The 26,846-nt window shown below is 44.6% G+C and overlaps 2 protein-coding genes across 2 annotated transcripts in view; both read left to right on the top strand.

Annotated features, from left to right (window-relative positions):
* Xpot (exportin for tRNA) overlaps window positions 1–11,069 on the top strand; it is a 39,962-nt gene extending 28,893 nt beyond the window's left edge. The window contains exons 23-25 of the mRNA XM_032913152.1: window positions 3,323–3,394; window positions 5,562–5,618; window positions 8,423–11,069. Coding sequence (XP_032769043.1) covers window positions 3,323–3,394; window positions 5,562–5,618; window positions 8,423–8,449 — 156 coding nt within the window. The 3' untranslated portion in view covers window positions 8,450–11,069. The remainder of the gene's footprint in view (window positions 1–3,322; window positions 3,395–5,561; window positions 5,619–8,422) is intronic.
* A 525-nt stretch (window positions 11,070–11,594) lies between these two features.
* Window positions 11,595–26,846, top strand: part of Tbk1 (TANK binding kinase 1) — a 35,422-nt gene continuing 20,170 nt past the window's right edge. The window contains exons 1-6 of the mRNA XM_032913138.1: window positions 11,595–11,777; window positions 14,117–14,260; window positions 17,840–17,980; window positions 22,307–22,436; window positions 25,093–25,274; window positions 26,186–26,346. Of these exons, the coding sequence (XP_032769029.1) occupies window positions 14,174–14,260; window positions 17,840–17,980; window positions 22,307–22,436; window positions 25,093–25,274; window positions 26,186–26,346 (701 nt within the window). The 5' untranslated portion in view covers window positions 11,595–11,777; window positions 14,117–14,173. The remainder of the gene's footprint in view (window positions 11,778–14,116; window positions 14,261–17,839; window positions 17,981–22,306; window positions 22,437–25,092; window positions 25,275–26,185; window positions 26,347–26,846) is intronic.

Genomic DNA, 26,846 nt, shown 5'->3' with positions numbered 1-26,846 from the left:
CTCTGCACAGCAGTGCTTTGCCATGGGAGGTATTACTCTAGCCTTCGATTAGTTGATTTATTTTCTTATTTACTAATTGACTTATTTATTAGCTTGTTCAGACACGTTTTCACATAGTAGCCCAGCCTGGCATGAACTCATAGCAGTCCTCCTGCCTCAGCCTCTCACATGTTGGGCTTACAGGTGTCAATGAATAGAGACTTTGATTACTTCCAAATACCGAGTTCTTGCTCAGTAGTAAATCATATGTATAAATCATAATGATTTTAGATATTGTCTGATAACTTGGATTAGTTGCCAACATTTAAAAGTAAGTACTATTTTTCTTTTAACAAAAACTGATTTCAACTTCTCTGGTCCAGTGCTTACCAGTGTTCCCTCAGACTGCAGCTCACTGCAAAGCAGCCTGTTCCCTGTCCCTGTCCCTGTCCCTATCCCTGTAAGGAGCGGGGTCTCTCTCTGCTTTAGCACCTTTGTTTCTCTGAGCTTGAGTCTTGTGACAGAGTTAAAGGTTTTCATTTCGACATTTCCTCTATCCCATGCCACAGTAGCTAGGGCAGGGACGGCCGTGGTGCTAATGAATCTTCGGTTTCGGGAGCTGAGGGTCAGGGGAAGCAATGCATCGGTGGCCCTTTCAGTGGATGATAAGACAGCACAGGAGACTGGTCTTCAGATGGATGTGCAGCAGTTGGGCAGGATTCACGGGCACAGCCAGGGGGGTGTGAGAGCAAGCAGGCATGGTGCAGTGCATCTGCTGGGAGCTCAGAGACTTAACCCTTGCTGCTTGAGCCTGTATGCCTGGGACAGGGTTAGCAGCTCTGTGTTGTTCATGTGCACAGATATTCGGAAAGTCAGTAGGCCAAATACTGTGGTAGGCGGGTGGGAAAGGTGCTCAAAATGCTGTTGTGAAGTACTAACTTGGGGTCCTCACTCATCAGAACTTGTAAGATCAGGACAGAAAGAACTTTGCCTAATCAACAAGAAAGAAATACCCAAAGGTGGGGGAGAGGTGGCTTCAGCAATGAAGTGTGCTAGCTGCTCTTGCAGAGAACCTGCATCCTGTCCTGCTCACTGGGGAAGGCCAGCAAAGTCCCTACTCTATGGGCTTGCACAGTCATGCAGATATATACAGAGATACCTAAAACTAGAACCAGCAGTTAGGCTGTTCTGAAAACTAAGGGCAGAGGAGACTGACAAAGTGGATGCTGAGTTTAGGATGAGGGATGTCAGGCAGTCAAAAATGGTGTTCTGGGTCTGGAGAGATGGCTTGGTGGACAAGAGCACTGGCTGCTCTTAAGAGGACCTGAGTTCCATTCCCAGCAACCACATGGTGGCTCACTACCATCTGTGATGAGATCCGATGCCCTCTTCTGGCATGCAGGTGTACATGCAGAAAGGCATTCAAACAAAAAATGGTGCTCTGAAGTATTGTCTTCACTCTAATCAGTAAAAAAAAAAAATCTAATTCAGTCACAGATTTTTGGTTATTTCTCTCTTCTGATTTTTGAATATTTGTATACAAGTTTACTTTCCTAGAATAAACCAACCCCCCACGTTCATGAATGTGTGCGCATATGTGTGTGTGCGCGCGCGTGTGTGTGTATGTGTGTGCACGTGTGTGTATGTGCGTGCGCGTGCGTGCGTGTGTAATATAGATGTGTGTGTGTGCTGCAGCATAGGTACAGAGGTCAGAAGCCAACTTTGAGGAGACAGGTGTCATCACGCTAGTCATCAGGTTCGCAACCAACACTTTTGCCTTCTGAGCTATCAGTTCCTCTGTCCCCAAATCCTAGGTTTTTATGGGGTGCGTTTGTGCGTTTCTCTCTTTCGAGCGGTAGTAACACAGTTGTGTAAGAATGGTGGGCAGATCATTGGAAATAAGCAGGACGGGATGGAAGGGAGAAGTCCCAGACTCCTCAGAACAATGCAGGGGTCCTTCATTGTCATAGACGACAGTTCTTCTGAGAGGTCAGAAGGTTAGGTCTGTCTAAATCAGGGGCCATGGGTGAAGGCAGAAAGGAGGTAAAGGAATCCTGATTAGGGGCACTATGATAGTAAGTGGGAAATCCACTTGTTTTAAGACCGGCTTACTCTAGCCAGGCCAGCCTCACACTCAGAGTAGTCCACATGCCTTAGCCTCCTAATTGCTAGGTGTGGACCAGAGTCTGTTGGAACTACTGACTTACTAAGGCGCTTAGAAGTTATCAAATGCAGGGCAGGGAAGATGGCTTAGTCCCTCAGCTGCTTACTACATAAAGACCTGTGTTTAGGTCCTCGGCACCCAGAAAAGCCAGACACGGCTTCACATGTTTGTATTCTCAGTGCTATGGGGAGGGATAGGTCCAGACAGGTGGATCATCCCTGGAGTTTACTGACTGGCCAGCCAAGCCACGTTGGCCAACTCTAGACTTCAGGAGAGGCACTATTTGAAAGATGAGGTACACAGCAGAGTGTGAAGACCTCCACACACATAGGCCGTCCACACACAAGTGACCAAATTCAAACAACACATTTACTGTCATTCCTTTCCTTTTTTAAAGTATTGGGTTCTTTTCTTTTTTAATAGCTGTTCTCTCAGAAATAACATTGCTAAAAAGGAAGTGTTTTTCAAAGTGTCCTGGGTTCCTTTGTGGTCACTGGGAATCGGCATGGTTTAGGGTTATTTATGGCCTCCGCTCTTCCCCCTGAGGGATAAACCACAGCTGACTTCATAGGTTTTACATACTGGGGAGCCACACTGCCTCAAAAACTGTGCTCTGACTGCATCCGCCTGGCCCCTCTCTTCCTGCTCTGTGCTCACACCCTCTGCTCCCTGCTTCATTGGAGAAGGAGTGTCAGTCGTTAGCCTGGTGTCACTCAGCGGCTTCCCTCCATGCCCCCACGAGCTGTTCTGCTCAGAGGCAGGGTGCTAGGACCACCCTTGTCTGCTGGCCTTCACTGCACCGCAGGCTGAGGTTTTAGCAGTACTTAGCACTAACGGTAACAAGTACTGAATACTTAGTGTTAACGCCAAGAAATTTATATTTGTTGTGTATTGTGTATTATATAGCTCATTGTCCGTATATAACATATACAGATACTTACATACTTAATCAAATCTTCCAATAACATAATTTTCCAGATGGAGAATGGGGACTTAGAGCGTTTAACTTGATTGAGTTGGCACAGAGTCAGGCTTCAAATCAAGGCAGTCTGGCTCAGGCGTTTGTGTTCTTGGTCATCATGCTGTGTTCCTTTAAAACACAGACAGGTTGTTCCTGTCTCTGCTTCAGCATTGTTAGTGCCCAGAAAGCCGATGGCTCAGGTCTCTTTTCATCTGCAGGGCCCCGAATGTGTTCAGTATCTTCAGCAAGAATACCTGCCCTCCTTGCAAGTCGCTCCAGAAATAATTCAGGTACGAGCTCTCCTAAAGACCTAAAGGGTTTTTTGCTCATAATTTTTTATGAGCATATACTTGAAATCTCAAGAAAGCCAGGTAGCATCAGTTTGTTTTGCCGAATAGCCTGGGGTCTAGCCATAGCAGTGTAGTAGTCTCACTAACTCCGACACACATTTAGTTTCCTATGTTTGGTAAGGGATGGGTCACAACAATAGTAACATTGTAACTAAAACACGTTTTCTTTTTTATGTGTATGTGTTTTCATGGTACATGTACATGTGTGCACATATGTGTGGAGTCTGGAGGACAACTTGAAGTCCACCCTTAGGAAGGCTGACTGGGGGTTGGGGATTTAGCTCAGTGGTAGAGCGCTTGCCTAGGAAGCGCAAGGTCCTGGGTTCGGCCCCCAGCTCCAAAAAAAAGAACCAAAAAAAAAAAAAAAAAAGAAAGGCTGACTGGCTACTCGGCAGGCCCCAGGGGCATCCTCCTGTCCCACCTCCCCAGGGCATGGGCATCACAGTGGCCTGTCGGCACCACACTTGGCACATTATTGGGTCCTGAGGGTCTGAGCAATGCCCCAACCTGATGTTATAGTCACAGTTTTCATGTCACAGAGGGTGGAGATACTTGGGAATGTTACTTGTGTGTCACTGTTTTCAAATTATGAGAGACTGGGTAATACTACTTATGTCGTTACCTAGGACAGTACTAGATTTGGCTACTAAGTATTTAAAACTAAGTATTTTAAAAATTATGAGGTTCAGTGGTTAAGAGCATTGGTTGCCCTTGCACAGAACCCAAGTTCACTTCTCAGCACCCCCATATGGGCTTATAACCACATATAACTCCATCTCCAGAGGGTCCAGAGATGACCCAGTGCCTTCTTCTGGCCTCTAAGAGCTTGTGCACATATCTTCATGCAAGCACATATACATAAAAACATTAATTCTTTTAAAATCAAAGTTTGTTGTAGTTTCTTTTTTTTTCTAGTCTTACAGCATTTTATGCATTTGAGAAAAAGACATTCAGGTCCCATGCATGCAGTGCCACCACTTAGGAGACTGGAGTGGGAGGACTCTTGGGAATCTGAGCCTGCCATAGCTCGCACAGTGAGATCTGACCCAGCCGGGCTGCAGAGAAAGTCTAGTGAAAAGTAAACAGAAGACGAAAGAAGAAATCCTGTAGACCGTCAACATGCTTGTCCACTGTGTGCAAGAAATGACAGAGAGAAGGAGGGAAATAGGAAAGGGAAAACAAACAAAAAAGAACAATACACACTCCAAGAGCTTTTGCTTGGGGCGATGTCAAGTTTTTACTGAGGTTCTGTGTTGAGATGGGGGTTAGAAAGTCACTGTATGTGGCACCAAGAGTAGCCCATGCTTTGCTAGACAGCATCCCACACTGCTGTGCAGGGGGACATGCAGACCAAATCTGAATGCCAGCTACACGCAGACCTCTTGTACAAAGGGGCCCACAGGGTGGCGGTTCAGCCACCAAGCCTGAAAAACCCTCTCACATAGGTTCCCATGTGTGCTTTATTCTTCAAAAACAGTGTTTTGTGATTTGTTCAGTTTCATTGCAATAAGCAGACAGCACACAGGTATAACTTCGCATTTTTAAGTCTTCTGTACAGTATTAATTAGGGACAGCATTCTGTTTTTACAACATTAGATAGGTCTTTTTACATAATTTACATTTTCTTCCTGTTATTAAGTTCTCTTTCCCAGACCCTAGCAACCAGCCTGATTCTATAACTTTGACTGCTGTAGAGGCCTCACAGAAGTAGAATTGTGTCTTTTTTGGTCTTTCTGTGACTGGTTGTTTCATTTAACACAAAGTTTATCTGTACTTGTTGTATATAGCAGGATTTCCTCTGTGTGTGTGTGTGTATCCTTGTAGACCCTAGAGGTCCACCTTAGGTATCATTTCTCAGGAGCCACCACCTTTGTTTTGAGACAGGGTCTCTCACTAGGACCTGCAACTCCCTGTTCAGCTAGACATGGTGCTCGTATATGCAGGACAGCTGATGTCGTAAGACCACTGCACATGTACTGAACATTCCTGTGCTAAGCATGTAAAGTGGTTAGGGTGTAAGTTGTGTTTATTAACCATAATGTAAAAAAAAAAATTCACAGGGCTTGGATTAAATGGAGTTTTCTGTCTTCCCTTCCTTGTCACCCAGGAGTTCTGTCAAGCACTTCAGCAGCCTGATGCTAAAGTTTTTAAAAATTACCTAAAGGTAGGTATTTGGGGAATGGTCGTCTCTTTGGTAACCTTTGAGCACAAAGTTTGACTGACTCACTTACTCTGGGAATTCTTTGTTTAAGAAGATGTAATTGTAGAAGTTTTTGTGACTCCCCATGAAGTAAGCTCCTGAAAAGATATTTACAATTAGCTATTTGCACTAACTGTCGAATTCCTGAATATATTGGTCAGTGGTCAGCCACATAGTAGGACCCTGCCTGAAAGTAGAGACTTTGGAAAGTACCGCGCCACACGTGAGGCTGCTTTACACATGCCAGACACCAGATGATGCTTTTCCCTGCTCGGGGAGCTCAGTCACAGTGCATGCGGCAGGACCAGCACTGCAGGACCAGCACTGCGCCTCAGTACCTAATACCCTTGTAAACAAACTGGGAAGCCGCATACTGAGCTTCTGGGGAACAGGTTAGGAGTAAGTGGCTTCCCGGCTCAGGTTTGTAGGATGCTGCAATCCAGAGCTGGAGACGGTCAGTAGGACACTTACCTAGCATGTACAATTCCTGGGCTCAGTTACTATCGTGGCAAAGCATCCACAACTAAAGTAGATAGAGTTTAGATAGCATTTGCCTTCCTTTTGGTCACACATTGTCCCGTATTAGTAACCAGCATGAAGGGAGAGCTGTTTTCTTATTGGGAGACGCCTCCATGGGAACAGAAAGCATCGGGGAGATACGGAGCAGGAAGACCTGGCACACTACAGGCTTGTGCTCGGGTGTGTCTGCCTGGGCACACACTGACAGGCTCCGCTCAGCTTCTCCCTGACTGTTTCCTGGTATTAGTTCCTTAATTTTTTTCCTTATATGAAACTTTAAAGTTCTTTATAAAATATAGCAATAGAAAACTGACTCTAACAAATTGAACGTAAAGTTGGAAATGTTCAGTTTTATGTGTGCATACACATAAACTATGGGGTAACAATCAGAAAGTAATCTTTTGTAGATAGCCATTTACATATCTTTAAACTATTTCAATGCCAATGTGTATTCTATAAGAGAATGGGTTCCTAATTCAGTCGGTTTAAAAGCAGGTGCTGGTGTTAAACATTTTTTATAAAAAATAAATTTTACATAGTGTAATATACCAGGTCTTCTCCAGAATTATTACAGTCTCCTTTTCCCACCTTAGTTTTCTTTTTTTTAAGAATTTTTTATTATGTAAGTATTCTATCTGCAATTACATCTCCATGCCAGAAGAGGGCATCGGATTCAATTACAGATGGTTGTGAGCCACCACATGGTTGCTGGGAATTGAACTCAGGACCTCAGGAAGAGAGAGCAGCCACTACCCATACCTGCTGAGCTTTCTCTTTGCAGTTAGCATTGTTTCTTCTGATTGGAAACAGTGTTGTGCCCATTTCCTCTTCAGAGCTGGCTGGTCACTCCTGATGCCTCCCAGCCCTTTTGGCCAGCTTCTGCTAATCTCCCTTAGTGTTCCTTCCCTTGTTCCAGCCAGGCTGATCAAATCTTCCTCGTTCATTGTTCTCCAGCGCCTTCCTGGAAACATTGTTTACTAAGATGAGTTCATGCTCCTCCTCTGGGTTTTCAGTCCATGTTCTGACAGCAGATCACACTTTTACTTCTGTGAGGATCATCTCTGCCGCTTCAGACCTGCTTTACCGCCTGCGCTCCTGCACTAGAAATTCCGCACGCTCTCTCAGCTTACCCTTGCAGTGTTCTGCCCTGGTTTCATTCCAGGGATGGAACAAATAGTATGGCCAGAGGCAGCATAGGGGAGGGAGAGCTCACCTAGCTTATAGGTCACAGTCCATCTTCAGGGCTGTCAGGACGGAACTTGAAGCAAAAACCATGGAGGATCACTGCTGCTGGCTCATCACTGACTAACGTCTAGCTGAATTTCCGACACAGTCCAAAACCACCTACCCAAGGAGAGGTGTTGCCCACAGTTGGCTGGTCCCTCTCCTCTATCAATTAAGAGTCAAGACATTGTCCCACAGACCAGCCCTCAATCAACAGGGAAGTCACTCCCTCAGTGGAGACTCCTCAGATGACAGCCCTAGGCTATGTGAACAGTAGAAGCCAACTAAGATGATGGCCCCCTTTTAGGCTTTCTTTTGCTCACACAGTGGCCATTCTTAACCCTTTTTGATTTGGATTTCTTTTGGGACAGGATCTCTCTAGCCCAGGCTAGCTTGGAATTCAGTGTCTCTTGCTTTAGCCACCCAATTTTGGGAATCTCAGGTGTGAGTCACCATGTCAACTGACTGTCAGGTGACTGAGCGGCTTTCCAGGTCTTAGGAACATGCATATGGGGTAAAGTCCTTGTCAGAGCTCACTAACTGCAAGACTGTTTCTAATGCCTGTTCAATTCACATCACTGTAGGTGGACTCCAGTGCTGGCCAGTGCCTGGCCTGACTGCTAGCCCACTTTTTGATGGTCTCAAATATTAAACTGTAAATACCTTCTAATCACCAAATACACAGCAACTCTTTTGAGGCTGAAAATTTGTCTTTATCTTTTTTTTTTTTCCTTTTCTTTTTTTCGGAGCTGGGGACCGAACCCAGGGCCTTGCGCTTGCTAGGCAAACGCTCTACCACTGAGCTAAATCCCCAACCCCTTTATCTTTTGACTTTTTTTTTCTTCACTAAATGTAATTTTGCATTGTTAATTTTACCAGTAAATAGAAATCTTCCAAAAGCTATTTCCTCTGATGGCTGTCGCTCATAGCAATATTGTTTGTTAGCAGAGGGTGACTAGCATTCAGAAGCCTGGGGGAAAGCTGTCCAGTCTGACATGTGTGCTGTTTCAATGCTTGTCTTACAGGTGTTCTTCCAGAGAGCAAAGCCCTAGGACTGGTCCTCCCTGGCCCCACCGTGATCAGGAGCTCCAGTTCATAATTTATAAAGAAGCAGTTCGTGTGTACCATTTACATTGGTCCTGTACACTGCTTCCAGCATATTGTGGTGTATGTGGGATTTTCTGTAAAATGGGTGTAATTTTTCCCTAAAGAAGGTGTGTGACAACAAGAGAAGTTGCCTGCATGCCAGTTTAAATTGTTTATGTAAAAATGCTGTTATAAGACATAGATTTATCCTAGTTCCTTAATTTTTTTCCTTATCTGAAACTTTAAAGTTCTTTATAAAATACAGCAGTGGAAAACTGACTAACAAGTTGAACGTAAGGTTGGAAATGTTCAGTTTTATGTGTGCAGACACATAAACTATGGGGTAACAATCAGAAAGTAATCTTTTGTAGATAGCCATTACATTTCTTTAAACTATTTCAATGCCAATGTGTATTCTATAAGAGAATGGGTTCCTAATTCAGTCGGTTTAAAAGCAGGTGCTGGTGTTACACACTTTTTTATAAAAAATAAAATTTACATAGTGAAATATACCAAGTCTTTTCCGGAATTATTACAGAGAGCCTTCTTTTCTCACCTTAGTTATTCTGATCTTCCCCCTAACGATTTGCAAATGTGATGTGGGTGCCCTGTTTCACAGACTGCCCCAGAGGGAACACAGGTCTTTTGAATGCACTAGAAACCGGCTCTGTCAGTCTGTGATAGGATCATAGAGCCCAGTGTTTTTCTATATTAGATGTCCTCAGAACACAGCACACTTGGACTTTTTGTTTGTTTGTTTTTGTCTTGAGACTGGGTCTCACTATAGAACAGCCTGCCTCCCGTGGGGGTGGGGGTGGGGGGTGGGGAGGGCTGGGAAAGACTGGAAAGTCCAGCCACACAGCTAGAGGCATTTACGTTGAAATCTGTTTCTATTGTAATCGCCCAGTGAAAGGGAAAAGGATCAGAAGTTACAGGTCATTCTCAGCCGCATAGTGAATTTGAGGTCAGCCTGGGCAGCACGAGCATCTGTCTAAAAATGCAATCAGTAAAAGCCTGAACTCTGTTGCTAAGGGTATATTAGTGGTGAGGACCATCCCCAGTACCCCAGAACAGGAGGGGACACAAGATGTCAGGAGAGATTTGCCTTCTCCTTTGGGCTGTGTGTTGTCCAGGGACATAAGTTCCCTAAAATCTTTTTAAGTGTGTTTGTGTGTGCACATATGTGGGGGAGAATAAGAACCTTACAGGGTCTTCTACCCAAAGGGATGTCTGCCCCAATCCCAGGTTGCAGGTGTTGACTGCCCAGGTTTGCTATGGGATCCAAATTCAGGAGCCATCTTGTTCATCGAGCACTTTGTCTGCTTGAGCCCCACCTCCTGCCCCTAGATTTTATTCTAAATTGTGCACACGAATCTTTTTCTGATTTTTAACTCCACAAGAGATAGGATTTTCCTTCATTATAAAATGAAAGCAGTGAAGTAAACTGACAACTAGGAATCTATTTCATCTACTAAATGATGAAGATAGTGAAATATATAGTACTTCTATAAATAATGACTTTAAAAAAAAAATAGATAAGTGCGCCAGGTTTGGTGGCTTCTGCCTGTAGTCACAGCATTCAGAGGGGGCGAGGCCAGTCTGGGCTAGAGAGAGACTCAGTTTCAAAAACAACAAAAAGCAAGACAAGCAAAAGTGGGCATCTCTTTGCTGTGCACTGTGGGAGATGTAATAGCATCTGCGGGCCACAGTGAGATTGTACGAGGTATTGTAGTGCTTGAGCACAGTTGTTAAAAGCGTGTAATAATGTGGACTCTGGATCCAGATTAAGTAGGTTCAAACACCACTTAACACCGGTAACTGATTTTAGGACCTTGAGCAAGTTAAATAACTTCTTCCTGCCTTGGTTTCCCAGTCAGAAATGGGGGTGCAGGGAGGGGGACAATGGTAGCTACCTCATAACTTGTTAAGAACCCAATGAATTAAGATACAGGTCTCAGTATTAGCTTGTATTTCTGTACTATCGAGTCCACACGTGGCTCTTTAAAGCCCTACAGTGGGTTCACATGTGTTTAGACCTGAAAAATCAGGACATGGATATCAGAGTGTATTGATAAAGAATTTCATGTTAATGTAATCATGTCTAATAATCCTCATCTTCATTCCTTGAGATTACCCAAGTATGATCATGATCAAGAAACCGTTCCGTCATTAAGTACCTTATTTTTAAAAGCAGGCACCCAAATAATTGTCTCGAGGGAATCTTATTTGTTACAAGTGAAAAGACAGAGGGTTTTATGGTGCCTGAGTTAGTCCTGTGCCTAAGCAGTTGTTTCAGTCTCCATGCTTGCTAATGGTTTCACAAGTGGCTTGACTCTCTTAGAAAGTATTATGTGGTATTTTAATGTGTATCACTTCTGTGGTAAACATGTGAAGTCCTTTGGCTTAGTCATGTTTCCCCCGTAACTTTTGAGCTGTGGGCTTTTCTGTTGGAAGAAACTTGGATGGACCTGTCATGTCATTATCGGAATTGAAATAGATTTCATTGTAAGCAGGAAGTGCATTTGCTGTTAGAACGGTTTCATTGCCTAAACTGTTTAAAATTCTAATAAAATAACTTTCTAAGAACTCGTTGGATTGGGCTTTTTAAAATCCCCATTGTGAGTTTGATAGAAACAGGTCAGGAGTGGGGCGGAGATGCAGCTTCAGCCTCTTGTCCGTTTCAGTCAAAGCCTCTGCCCTTAACCACTCGCGGCTCCCATCCTCAGGAGTAGATCTTTTCGCCCTCCGTACCCTGGAGTCTGCCTTACGTGGAAAGGGGGCTTTGGTGCTGTCGTGCTTCCGTGGAAGCAACTCCTTTGTAAGGAATACCTGCTTGAGCAGAACCTAATCATAGTTACTAGTTTAGCTCTCAAGCGGTCAAGTTCAATGCTTAAAGTCTCCAGTATTACTATTTTCAAAAACAAACTGAAAGAGCGACTTAAGGACACGGATGTCACGAACAGATACTTGCTTCATGCAACAGCCAGGCGACGTTAAAACACAGACCCGCCCCATCTCCTACTCCGAGAAAGCGATCAAGGCCAGCCCTCCGCCCACCTGTGTCCCTGGGCGTCGCCACCTTGCCGCACTCGGGCCGCCCTGCACGCTTCCATAGCTCCTCTGGTCCGCACCGGAGACTGCAGCCTGGAGAGCTCGGCCGCCGCGGAATACGCACGCGCAGGCGCGCCCCGCCGTCGGTCACGTGCTTCGTGGCCCGGGCTGGCAAAGCCGGAAGTAGCCTGGGGCGCGAGAAGGCCCGGGAGCCGCGGGCTGTACGCGGCGGACGCTCGCTGGGTAAGAGGGGCGGGCGGAGGCCGGTGGGAGCGGACAGGGATGGAGGGGACGGGCGGGGGCGCGCTCGGAGGGTCTGGGAGGCGGCGTGCTGAGTCAGCGCGGGGCTGTGGCCCGGGGAGCCTGGCAGCCTCGCGCTCGCCCGGGATGGGCCCTGGCGTCCGTCCGGGCAGAAGGGCTGCCCTGCCCGGAGTTGTCTCGCCGCTGCCACCTTTGGCCCAGCTGCCACCACCGGCAGTTTTTAAACGGACTGGTGTTCCCAAGGTTTTACTCATCCGAGGATACCGGCATGAGACGTTTTTAATGTACCCAGTGAAATGCAAATCCCCATGTCTCCCCATTCCTCTCTGACCCGCTTGCTGGATTTATTTCCCTGATCTATTTCCCTGGTGTTTTCTGTCAGTCGTCCCAAGAGAGATTCTCCCCGAGAACTGTCAAATGCATAATCAAAACCCGACATTTCCCACTCTGGGACCTCTGCTATCTGTCGAATAAATGGGTGACATAGAGGTAGAGTTTGGAAATCCTGGAACTTTTGCCCGTACACCATGTCACCAAACCTGTTTTATCCTTGGTAACTTTCGTTTTTAACGATTAAGGAAGTAGACTGCCTACAGAATCACCAATAACTTACTTGTTGAATGCCAGATCATACACTTGTCAGAATTTGGGGAGATTTTCATAGCAAGCATCCTGTGGGTGTGCTGAGTCATGTTTTAGTCCTGAGGGGGTTCCTGGAAAAAAAGTTTTAAATAATTACTATTGTGGACCCATCTTTTTATATTGGAATATAGAGAGCTTATCTTAGTGTGTTTTCAGTTACCTTACCACTGAATACGTATGAGTGCTTGGTGATACTGTCCTTTATAGTTATTTAACAGCAATGCAGCATCCATAGGGAAGGTTTTCCACTAAATAGTTCGGATTATCACCCCTTGAAGGAAACATAGTAAGGGGTAAGTGCATTTATTGTTTATGAAAGGGGGTCAAATAGACCAATGGATGTACAATTCCTTATCTAAATTATGTAGGTGATAAAATTCTAAGTATAGCTAGTGTGTAAGAGATTGGTGAAACTTGGACTCTTGGCCATTTCCCTTGATCCTATCCTTGGAAGATGAGAGTTCTAAGTCACTGGAAATGGAATGTAAGCTTGTTGTGATCTGACCTTACAGCAGGCTTAAAGGGTGGTGTGTCTGGTCCTTGCGCCATTTATTTATGGTGCACGGTAAAAAGCAAGTCTGCTGTCGGTGCATCTTAGGATTTGGTAATACATACTTGGCGTGTGTATACCCTGTCCATTTAGAAGTTAGGGAAATGACTGCTTTTTGATGTTTTTTACATGTGTGTGTGTGCGCGTGTGTGTGTGCGTGCGTGCGAGTGTGTGTGAGCTCATGCATGCTGTGGCACAGATAGTCCACGTGTGTTCTGGGGACTGAATTTAGGTTGTCTGGTTTGCTCACTAAGCCATTTCACTGGCTCAGGAAACTCACCTTAAACCGAAACAGAAGAGTTACTGGCTTTTCAGGAATAGAAACTTCTGAACTTTTCTGTGACAGTTTCTCTGTAGGTGAAATTTTGCCTTCTGGGACGATCATGAAGTGATGATTGTTTTCTGTGCTTCCCTAATTTCTTTCATTTATCTCCCAGCATGTGAGAGGCAAAGGCAGGAAGACAGCAGGTTCGAGGCCGACTTGGGCTATGAAGAGACTCTGGGTCAAAAAATATTTCTTTTTTGTAAATCAGTAATTAATCTTTCAAAGCAATTGGAGGAGATAAATAGTCAATATTGCTTTAATGGGCAGAGAGATGATAAAGGGATGCTTCTTAGAGCTCTGAGATGTAAATGAAATTGAATATATGAAGAAAAAAGAGTCAAACATGGGGGATTAGCAGTGGCTAAGAGCTCTCGCTACCCTCACAGAGTGTGAGCTTGAGTTCCCAGCACCCACAGCAAATGGGTCACAGCTGCCTGGAACTCCAGCTCCCGGGAATCCAACTCATACCCTCCAACACACACACAGTCGTGTGCCCGCGCGCACACACACACCCCAGGTATACCTGTAATTCATCATTCTGGAGGCTAAGACAGAAGACTACTCTGGGTCAAATGGCGAGTTGAAAGCCAGGCTGGGAAATATGGTCAAATACTGTCTCCAGAGCATAAGGAAGGTGAGGGACTGCATGTGGTTTACTGCTGCCCTGTGGCCGTTACACTGTTGGGAACATACTGTTCACCAACACTGCTGATGTACTTCAGCCTAGCAGTAGATACTGGGTGGACCTTCTTCAGGCTAACCATGGCTGACTTTCGTTTCTTGGCTGTGTTATTGCCTTAACAGCGTACATGCAAATCTTCTTCCCCCTTATCGTGAGGAGAAGCGCCTGACCAAGCCGAGATGCAGAGCACTTCCAACCATCTGTGGCTTTTGTCTGATATCCTAGGCCAAGGGGCTACTGCAAATGTCTTCCGAGGAAGGCATAAGGTAGGTACATGTCTGTCATGCTCTCAGCCTGGTACTGTCTTCTGACAAGCACGTTTAAGACTAAGAAAAGGGATTTTATGGTTTTCGTGATTGAGATTTAGCTTGTATTGGGGCAGTTAATACATCCACCTAATGGTGCTAGTTTCTGAGTTTACAGAACAGAAAACACTGGAAGAGAATGAAAGTGTTTCCTACCCTCTACCGGCCTTCTTGGTGTGTCATGCAGTGGAGGACGGCATGGTGGACAGGCAGATGCAGAATTAAAGGAGGCCATAGCTCATTTGCATCTCTAAAATGGCACCATCCAGGATAGATTGGCGTTGAGGCTGTGTCCTAGTATGCAGCAGTCTGCAGCTGGTAGAAGTGGGGGTGGGATTAAAGGGCTGCTCCTGGCAGCATGTCAGGAACCCACGGGGTTCTGGCACATTCTGCAGTGGAGGATGAAAGAAAAGCTAGCTAGACTAGCCGGGCGGTGATGGCGCACACCTTCAATCCCGGTGCTCAGGAGGCAGAGGCAGACAGGTCTCTAAAGTGTGAGTTCCAGACCAGCCTGGCCACACAGAAGAACGCTGTCTCTAAAACCAAACCAAACCATAGTAACTAGAATAATTTAAAATGAAGAAAAGATAAATGAAGATAAAATGAAGAAAGCTGGAAAAGGGGTAGAGTGGGAATCCCTGCTCCAGGTAAAATACTGACTTTTTTCCAGCACTACAAATGTGTTTAAAATGTGTTTTAGAGTGAGTTTTGTTTGGAGCCCTGTAATTCTTATTTTCAGACATAGGAATGCTGAACATTTTACCAGCAGGGTGGAGGGGAAGCACTTCTGTTTTCCCATAGCTTTGAGATTGTCACTGAGACAGCACACGTGGGTGAGGGGCTCCTTCCTCTGGGGAGAGAACATGGTTATAAGCAGCTGCATAGCTCACAAAGCATGAATCATAAATGTCACGTGCGGCTTCTCGCAGTTTCCTCCTAGCTCCAAACCACCCTCAGGCTCTGCAGCCCCACTCACGCTCACTTCCGCTATTCTTGGGTATTTCTTTACTAGAAATTGCTGTTTGTTTGTTTGTTTGTGCCAAAATGAGAACAACAGAACTTAGTGTTGAAACACATCTGACCTTCTGTCTTCCTGTGCTCCAAATTACCATAATGATTACTTAGTGTGGGTCAGGCACAGTGGGCCTGGAGTTGTTAGATATAACTAATAAAGAACATGACAGGTTTGATTTTGGGGAAGGTCGTACATTGGAAACAAATGACAGTCAGTAATGGTAACCTGGCGACATGAGTTTAAAACGATGGCAATACTGGATAGTTTGTTTGCAGGTCCTTGTCCCCGCTTAGGTACTACTCAGTATCTATCCTTCATGTAAGTGTCTACACAGACATGGTGGATCTTCTGAGATGTTCACTGAGTGAATGTCTACTTCAAGTATTTTAGGACTGCACTAAAAGGCAGGATGTGAGGTGTGGGGCAGAGTGATGGCTCAGTAGTTAAGAATACATATTGCTGGTGCAGAGGACCTGATTCTAGGTCCCAGCACCTGTGTCACATGGCTCACAACAGCCTCTAAGTCCAGCTCAGGGAGATCTGATGCTTCTGCCATCCACAAACACCTGCTATCAGTGGTTACACAGACAAGTACCCATGGTTAGAAACGCGAAGGTTGGCTGAGAGCTGCCTCAGTGTTAAGAGCACTGGCTACTTTCACAGAGGACCAGGGTTTGATAACCAATGGCGACCCACATGCAGGCCCACAGTGGTCTGTACCCAGTTACAGAAGATCTAATGCCTTCTTCTGCCCTTCAAGAACACCCTTAAACACACAGTGCACAGACATACATACAGGCAAGATACCTGTGTACATAAAATTCACATAATAGTAAAAAATAAAGTAAAAATAAATCTCTTCCTTTTGTTGTTTAAAATAATTTGTTTAGATCATGATATTTAACGTGGCTTAGGACATCATGTTCAAAACTATGCTGCCATTCAAAATATATTGCTTATTTAATCTTTAAAACTTTTGCTTATTAGTGGGTGGGGTGTGTGTGCAGACCTGCTGCCAGGCATACATGCTGGAGGTCGGGCAGCTTTCAAGAGTCCGCTCTCCTGTTCCCCGTCTAGCGATAGGTTCTTCATCTAGGTGCATGGCAGTGCCTATCCCTGAGCCATCTGGCTGCGCTCCTTACCTGAGTTCTTCTGAGGTTACCATGAGCTGCTGCTGTGTGGGATGGAGTAGATGGGTGTGACAGGTGAAGGGACACGTGACCTGTAGGGAGGTTTGCTGATCATGCAGGTCTTTACGTATATGTCATGTAACTTTGACTTATGACCTCACCGGTGTGATGACTACACCTTTCCAGAATGCATACCCTGATTACCCTGGGTGCCTCGCCACAATGTCTTGTTTCCACTGCTTGCTCCTGTCAGAGACTTCCTATTTGAGGGATGAGATAGCTTAACAGGTCAAGTGTTACCAAGAATAACAACCTAAATTTAATCCTCAAATCACACATGGTAGAAAGAGAAAAGTGACTATTACATAGTGCCCTCTGACCTCTACCCGTGTGCCCACATCCATACACACCCATGTAGTAAAATAAGTAAGTGTAATAAAAAAATTTAAGGAAAAACATTTATGTTAGACTGAGTTTGAGATAAGGAAATAGACATGTCTTTGTATTTGGTGTGACTTGGGCAATGGGGCCATTTAGAGATAGGCGTCTTCAAACAGATATTGAGCGGTGGATTATTAAAACAGCAGATCGTTTTAGAAGCAAATGCTTCTGTGGAGAGGAGGGAGGTGACTGACTCTGTGCAGAAGGTGAAGCACGGTACAAGGGAGAGGTCTTTTCGTGGTCCAAGAACCGGCTCTGTGGAAGTTCACCTGAGAAATAGGGGAGACTGAGGCTGAATGCAAACCTTGAGGGGAGCTTGCTGGTCCCAGGGATTGAAAGGAAGTGTGTGAGCCTGGAAGAGCTTAGAGCAAGGTAGAGCTTTTCGTGCTAAAAAGCCGTTAGTTGTGTGCTGTGATCCTGTGGGTGATCATCTACTCGGTCCCCTGTGACCTACAGTGGCATCTAACCAGGAAGTCCACTCTGACCTCCATTCTCAGAGTCCTCCTTACAGACACACACATCAGCACAGCTAATGAGAAAACGTGCCAAAAATTGAATTGCATTACTTTGATAACATTGATAAAAATGTTTGTAGGTGGAGTATAATTTTCTATCTCTTTGTTCGTATTGTGAATGTTTGGCTCTGAGAAATTGGAGTTTCAGTTTTTCTCCAAGAGAGATTCCCTTTTGATGTTAGAGCTGCTACCTTCTGCGACCTGTATGACTATCTTTGCCACTAGTATTTTCATTTGTAAGTTCTGCTTGTAGTGTGAATGACGGTGACCTTTGGGGAATTCGTTCTTTACCATTGGTAGGTCTGGGGGCTTGGTCGAGGGATAAATACATAAAAATTATTTATGTGTGAGAGGGTATACTTGGTCTGAGGGTGCGTGTGCACTGAGAGGATACAGGCCGCAAGCATGCCATCACTGACTTCTTCTCTTTGACTTTCAGAAAACTGGTGATCTCTATGCTGTCAAAGTATTTAATAACATAAGCTTCCTTCGCCCAGTGGATGTTCAAATGAGAGAATTTGAAGTGTTAAAAAAGCTCAATCACAAAAACATTGTCAAATTATTTGCTATTGAAGAAGAGGTAAGTACTCAGGCATGCCGTTGTGTTGTGCAGGTCCTACTCAGAAGACAGGGCCTAGCAAAGGGGTTGCAAACACCATAGGATTTATGGCTCCAGTAACCAAGTGTTCTATCCACAACATTCTCTAATGGAGAGAGAATAGAAACAAAGTATAAGAAAGAGAGGTGTACAGTTTAGTTAATTGTATCCAGGCACCTTTAACCCCAGCACTTGTGAGACAGAGGCAAGTGGATCTCTGAGTTCCAGGACAGCCAGGGCTACACAGAGAAACCCTGTCTCAAAAAACAAATAAACAAATCAGTTACTTGTATCATTTATACAAAAAAGGAAAAGAAAAACTAACTGAAGTAAAATTCACATACTCACAGAAAGGACAGGGGCTAGAGAATGTTCAGCACTGAGGAGAACTTGCTGTTCTTCCAGAGGACTGGGTTCAGTTCCCACACCAGGCCCCTCAAAACAACCTGTACCCCAGCTTCAGGAGACTCCAGATACTTGGGTGCTCAAACACACATACACCTAAATAAAGAATAAAATATTTTACAACAGAACAAAAAGACAGTGATAGAAAACTTTGTAAATGAGTAAAACTCATAGTAATTTAGAGATTAAAAATCTTAGTTATAAAGGTATTAATTTAAGGGGAAATGGCAAAAATTAAGTGTACTATTAGGAAAAATATTCTAGAAATAGTGAAGTAGAGATCTTGCTGTTAGATGTGGCTATTCCACAAAGATCTTCTCTTAAAATATTATTGTAAGGCTGGAGAGATGGCTCAGTGGTTAAGATCACTGACTGCTTTTCCAGCAACCACATGGTGGCTCACAACCATCTGTAATGGGATCGGATTCCCTCTTCTGGTGTGTCTGAAGACAGCTACAGGGCACTTATATATAGTAAATAAAAAAAATCTTAAAAAATTTTATTGTATACTCCTTACCCTGGTGACCTCATTCTTGATGATAGTTTCTTAGGGTTGATCATGCAGGAATGAAGTTGCATGTAACATGTGAATTGGTTCCCTATAGTAACGAGTGCTTGGAAAGCTGAGGAAGTTAGTAGTATATGGTGGCTTAGTTACCCCAATGCAGCCAAACTCCTCGAGAACCTAGCCTCACAGGTAGCCATGGGGGTGCATGTCTGTAATCCAAGACCTGGGCCACTGAGTCTGAATTGCTGCAAAGGCCAGAGCAGCCCAGACTACAGAGGAGAGGAGAACACTGACAAACACCAGAGACTATTCTTCCAAATTGCCAAGTCTATGGAAGACACTAGCATCTTAGGAAGTAGTCAACATGCAGAAAACAGAGTCTACAAAGTCGCCCTCAGTTTAGACACCAGTCCCAAGTACAGGTGTCTCCAAAGTGACTCTTCCTACAGGCCAGAAGTATCAGGAGTTCCTAGGACAGTCTCAATTTGATGATGTGCTAGAAAGTATAGGGAGCTGAGGAAGTCAGAAAAGTGCTGTACTTGTTACTGTAGGAAGATACAAATCAGAACATCTAGAGGTACAGACACAAGCAGGGAGACTGGGAGGCAGTTCAGACATGAGCTTGTTACCCTCTGCATTGATGGGAGAGCATTATTAACATGAAATCCACCGAAGCCTTGGTGTGAAGTGTTTTTGTAGAGCTCCATCATGTTATGGCTCCATGACAGACCTTTGGTGTCTATTTCTCCCAACTCCGAACATATACATGCTGTGTCTTAAAACCTCCATAGAATCATATTGCTAGCTGAGTATAATGTATGCTCTTACAGTACAAGCACTTAGGAGAATGAGACAGGAAAATCAGGAGTTCAAGGCCAGCCTGGGCTATATAGTGAGAACATGTTGTTGTTGTTGTAAACATATAATAATGTATTGTGGTCTTTTACCCCGCTTTGTCACACCGTGGTGCCCCAAGATATCTGCTAGATATCTTGGCAGAAACACATCCCAACTCCACGGCAGCCTAGTGTCTCCTGCTGCTGCACACTTTGTTACACTCAAACCCTCACATAAAAGAACACACAACACAATAATCTTAGATCCAATTGATAAGATATAATTGCCCACTTAAACATACAAAGCCCGGTACCATCCATCCCTCAGGAACATTAATAACAACCTGTAAATACACAGAGCAGAATCTTAACATCACCTGCCATATTGTCCTGCCATGGCTTCTCTCCTCTCCTCTCCTGTCTCTTCCTTTCCGTTCCAGTCTTCTCCTCTTCCTTCAAACTTCTCCTGCCCCTCCTTCCTTCTCCTCCAATGACAGGCCTCCTTCTATCCTGTACCTGCCCCTCACCTGTACTTTACAAATCCAATGGGGAGAAGGTTCTGGTGAAGTCACCTGAGTCCTGAGTACTGATTAGGCAGCTGTCCTTGGGGCAGTGGAATTAGCATCAAAATACAGATAACTTCAGGGCAAACCACAACAACATGTCTCAAAAAAAAATTGATAAGGCTGACGTGAGGGTTCAAAACCTGTAAATATTAACACTGAGGAAGCTGAGGCAGGATCTAGTTAGTTATAGTTAGCTATTAGTTTGAGGCTAATCTGGGCTGAAATGCACTCTATCAAATTGTAAAAAGAACACATAATCAGCTATCCATTATAAAGTCCCAGATCAAAACCTCTTTCAAACAGATCTCAAGGGACCACAGTCATTTTCAAAAAGGAAAGTTAGTTGGTCATGGGGGGACACGCCTTTACTCCTGCACTCAGGAGGCAGAAGCTAATGGATCTCTGAGTTCAAAGACAGCCTGTACTGCACAATGAGGTTAGATAGGCCAGGGCTACACAGTGAGACCCTCCCTCAGAAAAAGAAGGAAGAGAGTCAACGTACAAGTTAATTCTCGGCCACAAGGAGCTATGCAAACAATAAAGAGTATTCATCTGGGAACATACGTAAAGAATTCCTCATAAGAAGTGATTCACAAGGCTGTTCCTTTAGAGGACCAGGTTTGATTCCCAGCACCCATGTGGCAGCTCCCAACTCCAGTCCCTTTACCCTCTGCTGACTTGTGTAGACATCAGGCACACATGATGCACAAAACTGACAGAAAAGAAAGTCAGACCTGAAAAACAAATGCTGTGTACCCATGACATGCTTCGCCTCCTGGGAAACGGTGAGATGGGACTGAGACATTATTCTGGGATGATGGGATGATATGTATTTCCCAGTGTTCCGGTCATCATCATGCATTATACAAAGCAGATTTTTCTTTGTTTTATATTATTTCTCTTTTATGACTACTGAACAAAGAAAATAAAATACATTATATAATTTTTGGGGGCTGGGTTAAACCTTTTTTTAAGGACCAAAAGTCAAAAGTTGAAACTAGATTTTTATATTAAAAATTGCAGGTTCTGAAATTGGTATGTATCATATAACCACTCTATATTATGTAGTTTGATGAGAGTCCTTCTTCCTTATAAAGCTCTTATATTGTGAAGCATTTTGATTAGCTGAGATGGACGTGAACAAGCCTCTCAACTGTTCTGCCATCTAGTTTGATCTCTTATTTTCCTCACATTGGTTTTTACTGTGTGTTACTGGTGCAGGTTTGGGATTATTTTGAGTCATGTGTACACGTGTGTGTGTGTGTGTTACTGGTGCAGGTGTCCTTGCCAGCCAGCCGGAAGAGGCCACTGGGTCCTCTGCAGTGGACATTGTAGGCAGTTGGGAGCTGCCTGACACAGGGATGCAGACTCAACTGCGACCTTCTGGAAGAGCAGGCCATGCTCCTAACACCGAGCCCCCTCCAGTTCACTCATTGCTTTTTAAGACTAGGACTCCATTTCTGGAAGTAAAAGTAATTATTGTAAGAAGGAGATTTGTCCTAAGTGGGTTGCTTTGCAGAAAGCCTAAATGATTTGAACAAAAATAATAAGCCATGATCTTGTGGTTGAGATTTAGCTAGTCTTCACTGGCTCTCCTGCCACACAGACAACTCTGGTTTCTAAGGGATATGGCCTGTCTGTATATGAAGATTTATGTTTTATCTGTGTGTGTGCTCATGTGCGTTCTAGTGCCTGGGGAGAACAAGAGTGACGGAGCCCCTAGAGCTGGAGTTGTGCGAGCCACCCTGTGTGGTGCTGGCACCTGAGCCCAAGTCCTCTGGAAGAGCAGCCAATGCGCGTAACTGCTGAGCCCCTTCAGCCCCTCAGCTCTATTTAATAGAAGTCTGGAAGCCATTATTACAAAAGCATAGCATTTCCCAGTCCCAGTGAAAGGTTCACAGTGACTTGTCATCGTAGCATGCCCTGCACTTGAGTCAGCTTTGGTCTGTCGGGTTTCCTGTCGATTCTCAATTAGTGCCCTTTTTTTTTCCAGACAACAACAAGACATAAAGTACTTATCATGGAGTTCTGTCCCTGTGGGAGTTTGTACACTGTGTTAGAGGAGCCATCCAATGCCTATGGACTGCCAGAATCAGAGTTTTTAATTGTTTTACGAGATGTGGGTATGTTTATATGGTTTTCTATGTATGTTTGCTTATATGGTTTCATACACACATTATTTAAAGATACAGAATGAGAAAATAGTTTCCTACATTCAAAACAAAAAGCTTTTTTTCAATGTTTTATTAGAAACGACACTAAAAGCACAAGTGCCTAAAAGAAAACTTACATAAATTGGATTTTATCAGCATTGAAAACTTACTTCAGGGCTGAGACAGGGCTAAGCAGTGAAAGTCCCCTCTGAATCCCAGCACCCACAGGGCAGCTCACAGCCATCGCACGTCAGTTCTGGGACGCCGTGGTCTTTTCTGGCCTCCACAGGCACTAGGCATTTAGTATACAGATATTTATGTGAGCAAAATACACATAAAATAAATGAAAAATTTAAAACCACCACTTACTTGAGATGATAACTGAGGAGAGAGCCCGTAGAGCAGAAAGTGTTTACAGATTACACGTGATCAGATGCCCTGTCCGGAAGACGGCCGTAGAATTTGCCAAAGGATTTGACCAGACATTCGTCAAAAAAGTGACAGATGCTTGACAAGTGTGTGACACAGTGCTCGTTGTCGTCGTTAGTTGCTGAGGCAGTTCTACGAAAAGCCACTTCCTACATGAAGATGGGCAGGTCAAAGCAACAAGAGTGAGTGTAGGCAGGGGTGGGGAAGTGGCTCCATGCGACGCTGGAGGGTGCACAATGATACAGCCCTTTAGAAAACCACTCAACAGTTCAGAAGAAGACTAAATATAAAATACTGTGCTGCGGCGAATCTGACAGGTATTCCCCAAAACATTAAAAACACATCCACATGAAATTTTACCTATCTGTGTCCACTGGCTATTCAGAATAGCCTAAAGAATAAAATAAGATCAGGACAGCCCAAATATCAGCTGACAAATGGATTAAGGTATTCTATGTCCACATAATGGGACATGACTCATGGAAGAGGTGCACCACGTGGAGTAGGCAAGCCCATATCTCCAGCACTCGGAAGGTAGACACAGAATTCTAGTTTGGTTTTGTTGCTCTGTTAAACACCATGACCAAGAGCACTGGGCAGGGGGAGGGTAGGCTTGGCTTAAGTTTCCTGATCACTGGCCTCATTGAGGGAATCCCCAGCAGGAACCAAGACAGATTAGAGGAACACTCTCCCCCCCCCCCAGCTGGGGACTGAACCCAGGGCCTTGCGCTTCCTAGGCAAGCGCTCTACCACTGAGCTAAATCCCCAACCCCTAGAGGAACACTCTTGATCCCTCTCTCTGGCTGGTTTTCAGTTACTTCTCCTACGGCTCCAGGCGGCATTGCCACAGTGGACTAGGCCCTTCCACATCGCTCAGTAATCAAGATACCACAGATATGGCTAAAGGTCAGTCTGATGGAAGCTAAAGGTCAGTCTGATGGAGGCCTGTACTAACTGAGGCTCCCTCTTCCTGAAACTTGACTCTAATTTGTGTCAAGTTGGCAAGAACTCACCACACATACATACATACAAAAAAAAAAAGTTCCTTAATTGAAAAGTAAAAGATGAAATCTTGGCACATGCTAAAATGAGAGTGAATCCTAAAAGGATAGAAAGTGAAAGAAGCAGGAGACAAAAAAATCAGTATTGCACACACCATTCGCAGTGCAGTCAGTAGGGAGGCAAGTGACTGTGGAGTCTGACAGCGCCCACTAGTGGCTGCACAGCTAGACTAGGTGGAAACAGATTTTATTTGGAGTGTGAGAACAGGGTTATGCTATGCTATTAATAGTGACAGTTATACAACTCAATTAAAAATTATTAAATGGTACACTTCTTAAAATGAATGGCAAGATGTGTGTGTGTTTTAGTAAACCTGCTATTTTTAAAAGGCAAGTGAAATAATACTTCGTTGGAAAGAAATGAGTCAAATGTTTGAGGAGGCGAAGTGGCTGGTGCCTGTGATCTCAGCTGGTGCCCTGCACGTCAGCCCCACAACTTAACCGCAGCAGTGGCAGTCAGTGCCTTTGCCCTTGAGGGAAGGATATGGACTGCCTAGGACTATCTAGGAAACACCTCTCCATGGATCACACTGTGCATCCCTTTTGTTACTCCTCATTTACTGTTTTCTATGTTGAAGCCAATTTGTTCCTTGTGACTTTTTTCCCAAAGTAAAGTAAGTGTAAAACAAGAGCGGGGCACCGTGGCACTCAGCTTTAATCTCAGCACTCGAGAGGCAGAGGCAGGTGCATCTCTGAGTTCAAGGTCAGCCTGGTCTACAGAGTGAGGTCCAGGGCTGTTGTTTCAAAAACAACAACAACAAAGTATAAAACTGCAGTGTAAGATGGGCGTCTGTGGGATCTTTCTCCGCCACCAGAAGTAGTCCAGGAGCTCCTGGCCTCAGGAGTTCCGTTTGCCCAATAGTTATTAAAGACAGCACACTTTTGTGGGCTGTAATTCTCGCTAAAACGCCTAGTGGTTGAAACATAAGATTGTTACACACTTGTGCCTGGGGAGTGTGAGTGTGGGTGTTTGTACAGAGGGGGGATCTGTTTCTTAGAATAAAAGGACTTCAAGCCAACTTATACAAAAACCTAAGTTTGAGTGACTATGAATGTATCCTGTCCATGAGTTTGAGATGCACATACAAGTTGAGGCCTACATTAAGATTTCCTTTGTTTTGTGTTTATTGCTGAAGTGGGCGGAATGAATCATCTCCGAGAGAACGGCATAGTGCACCGTGATATCAAGCCAGGGAACATCATGCGCGTCATAGGAGAAGACGGACAGTCTGTGTACAAACTCACAGACTTTGGTGCTGCTAGAGAGTTAGAGGACGATGAGCAGTTCGTGTCTCTGTATGGCACAGAAGAGTATTTGGTAAGTTGCACACTACTGTGATTTACTTTAATAACCAAATAGGTTATTATACGTGGAGCTGTTGGCCACAGCCTATAAAGTACTACACGATCTTTATGACCAAGGTTCTGTTTTCTGCTCTGATGGATATGGTGCGTAATAAGGAATGGGTACCAGCTGAAGGCTAGCTAGGGCTACATAGAGCATTCTGGGTCAGCCAGGGCTAAATGATGAAACCCTGTCTCAAGACAGATCTAGAAAAAAGCCAGCAGCAAAAATTCTTGATTGTTTTACAGTCATATACTAAATCAGTGGATTTGTTTTATTTATTTTTATTTTATGTACATTAATGTTTGCCTGCCTGCATGTCTGTGAAAGTGTCAGAGCCCCTGGAACTTGAATTTTAGACATTTGTGAACAGCCATGCAGGTGCTGGGAGTTTAGCATGGGTCATAAGCACTGAGCCATCTCCTTCCTCAGCCCCAGTGCAGTGGCTCTCTCTGTATTAGAAGAAGAGGCACCCGAAGACTTGAGAAGCATCTGGCCAGGAAAGGCCCCTGTTTGGGCTCAGTTCAGTGAGGAGGGGACTGTGCTTTGATGGGATGCAGCAAGTTGGATCGTTGCTGCAAAGGGTGGGGTGTGTCTAGAGGTCACGAGCTTACATTCTCATTATGTGTATGTACGGGGGGATGCACGTCCTGTGGTGCCCTGTAGGAGTCAGGGCAGCTTGTGGCAGTCACTGTTCTCCTTCCACCATGCAGGTCCCAGAAATTGAACTCAGGGGTTACCAGACTTGCTTACAGGCAGCCCCTTTACCCACTGAACCATCTCCCCACCCCAAATTAGTCTTTTGAGAAGGGAAAAGTAAAATTGTTAGGAAAACATAATAGGACTCGGGCGTTGTCGAATCTTACCTTGGCTTTCCTGCTCAGCACCCGGACATGTATGAGAGGGCAGTGCTAAGGAAGGACCATCAGAAGAAGTACGGGGCCACCGTTGATCTGTGGAGTGTCGGAGTCACATTCTACCACGCAGCCACGGGGTCGCTGCCCTTTAGACCCTTCGAGGGGCCTCGGAGGAACAAAGAAGTAATGTAAGCAGCTCTGAAGTCGGTGATTTCTAATGCATACTCTATCTTGTTTCTAATGCATACTCTATCTTGTTTCTCCGGATGTTTGAGGAAACGAAACTGATGAAAATTGACTTTTTCTGATACTTTATGCTACCTGTAGTTTACTAAGAAGGCAGTCTTCTAAGAATGTTGGCACAGATTTCTAAGTCATGTTTCAATGTCTACATGAATGACTACAATGTATCCAGTCATGGGTTCTTCATTACACACGCCCATCTTCTAGTTCTACTTCAGCACAGATCACCTCCTCATTCCACTTGTTGTGCTTGCCATGTTTTCCCCAGGCACCTGAAACACACAAAAAAATAACAGTATAGCTCTGTAGAGAATAGGACCAAAGACATTCAGTTCTTCCCTTCCACTGAATAGAACTGACCGTTTTAAAAATGGCATTTTGGATGTGATTTTTTTTTCCCCCAATTGCAGGTTCCATCCAGAGATGAAGCATTTCAGTAGTGTAA

The sequence above is a fragment of the Rattus rattus genome, chromosome 1 (genome assembly GCF_011064425.1).
Source record: "Rattus rattus isolate New Zealand chromosome 1, Rrattus_CSIRO_v1, whole genome shotgun sequence".
Lineage (NCBI taxonomy): Eukaryota > Metazoa > Chordata > Mammalia > Rodentia > Muridae > Rattus > Rattus rattus.
This window is presented reverse-complemented; position numbering and strand designations above follow the sequence as displayed.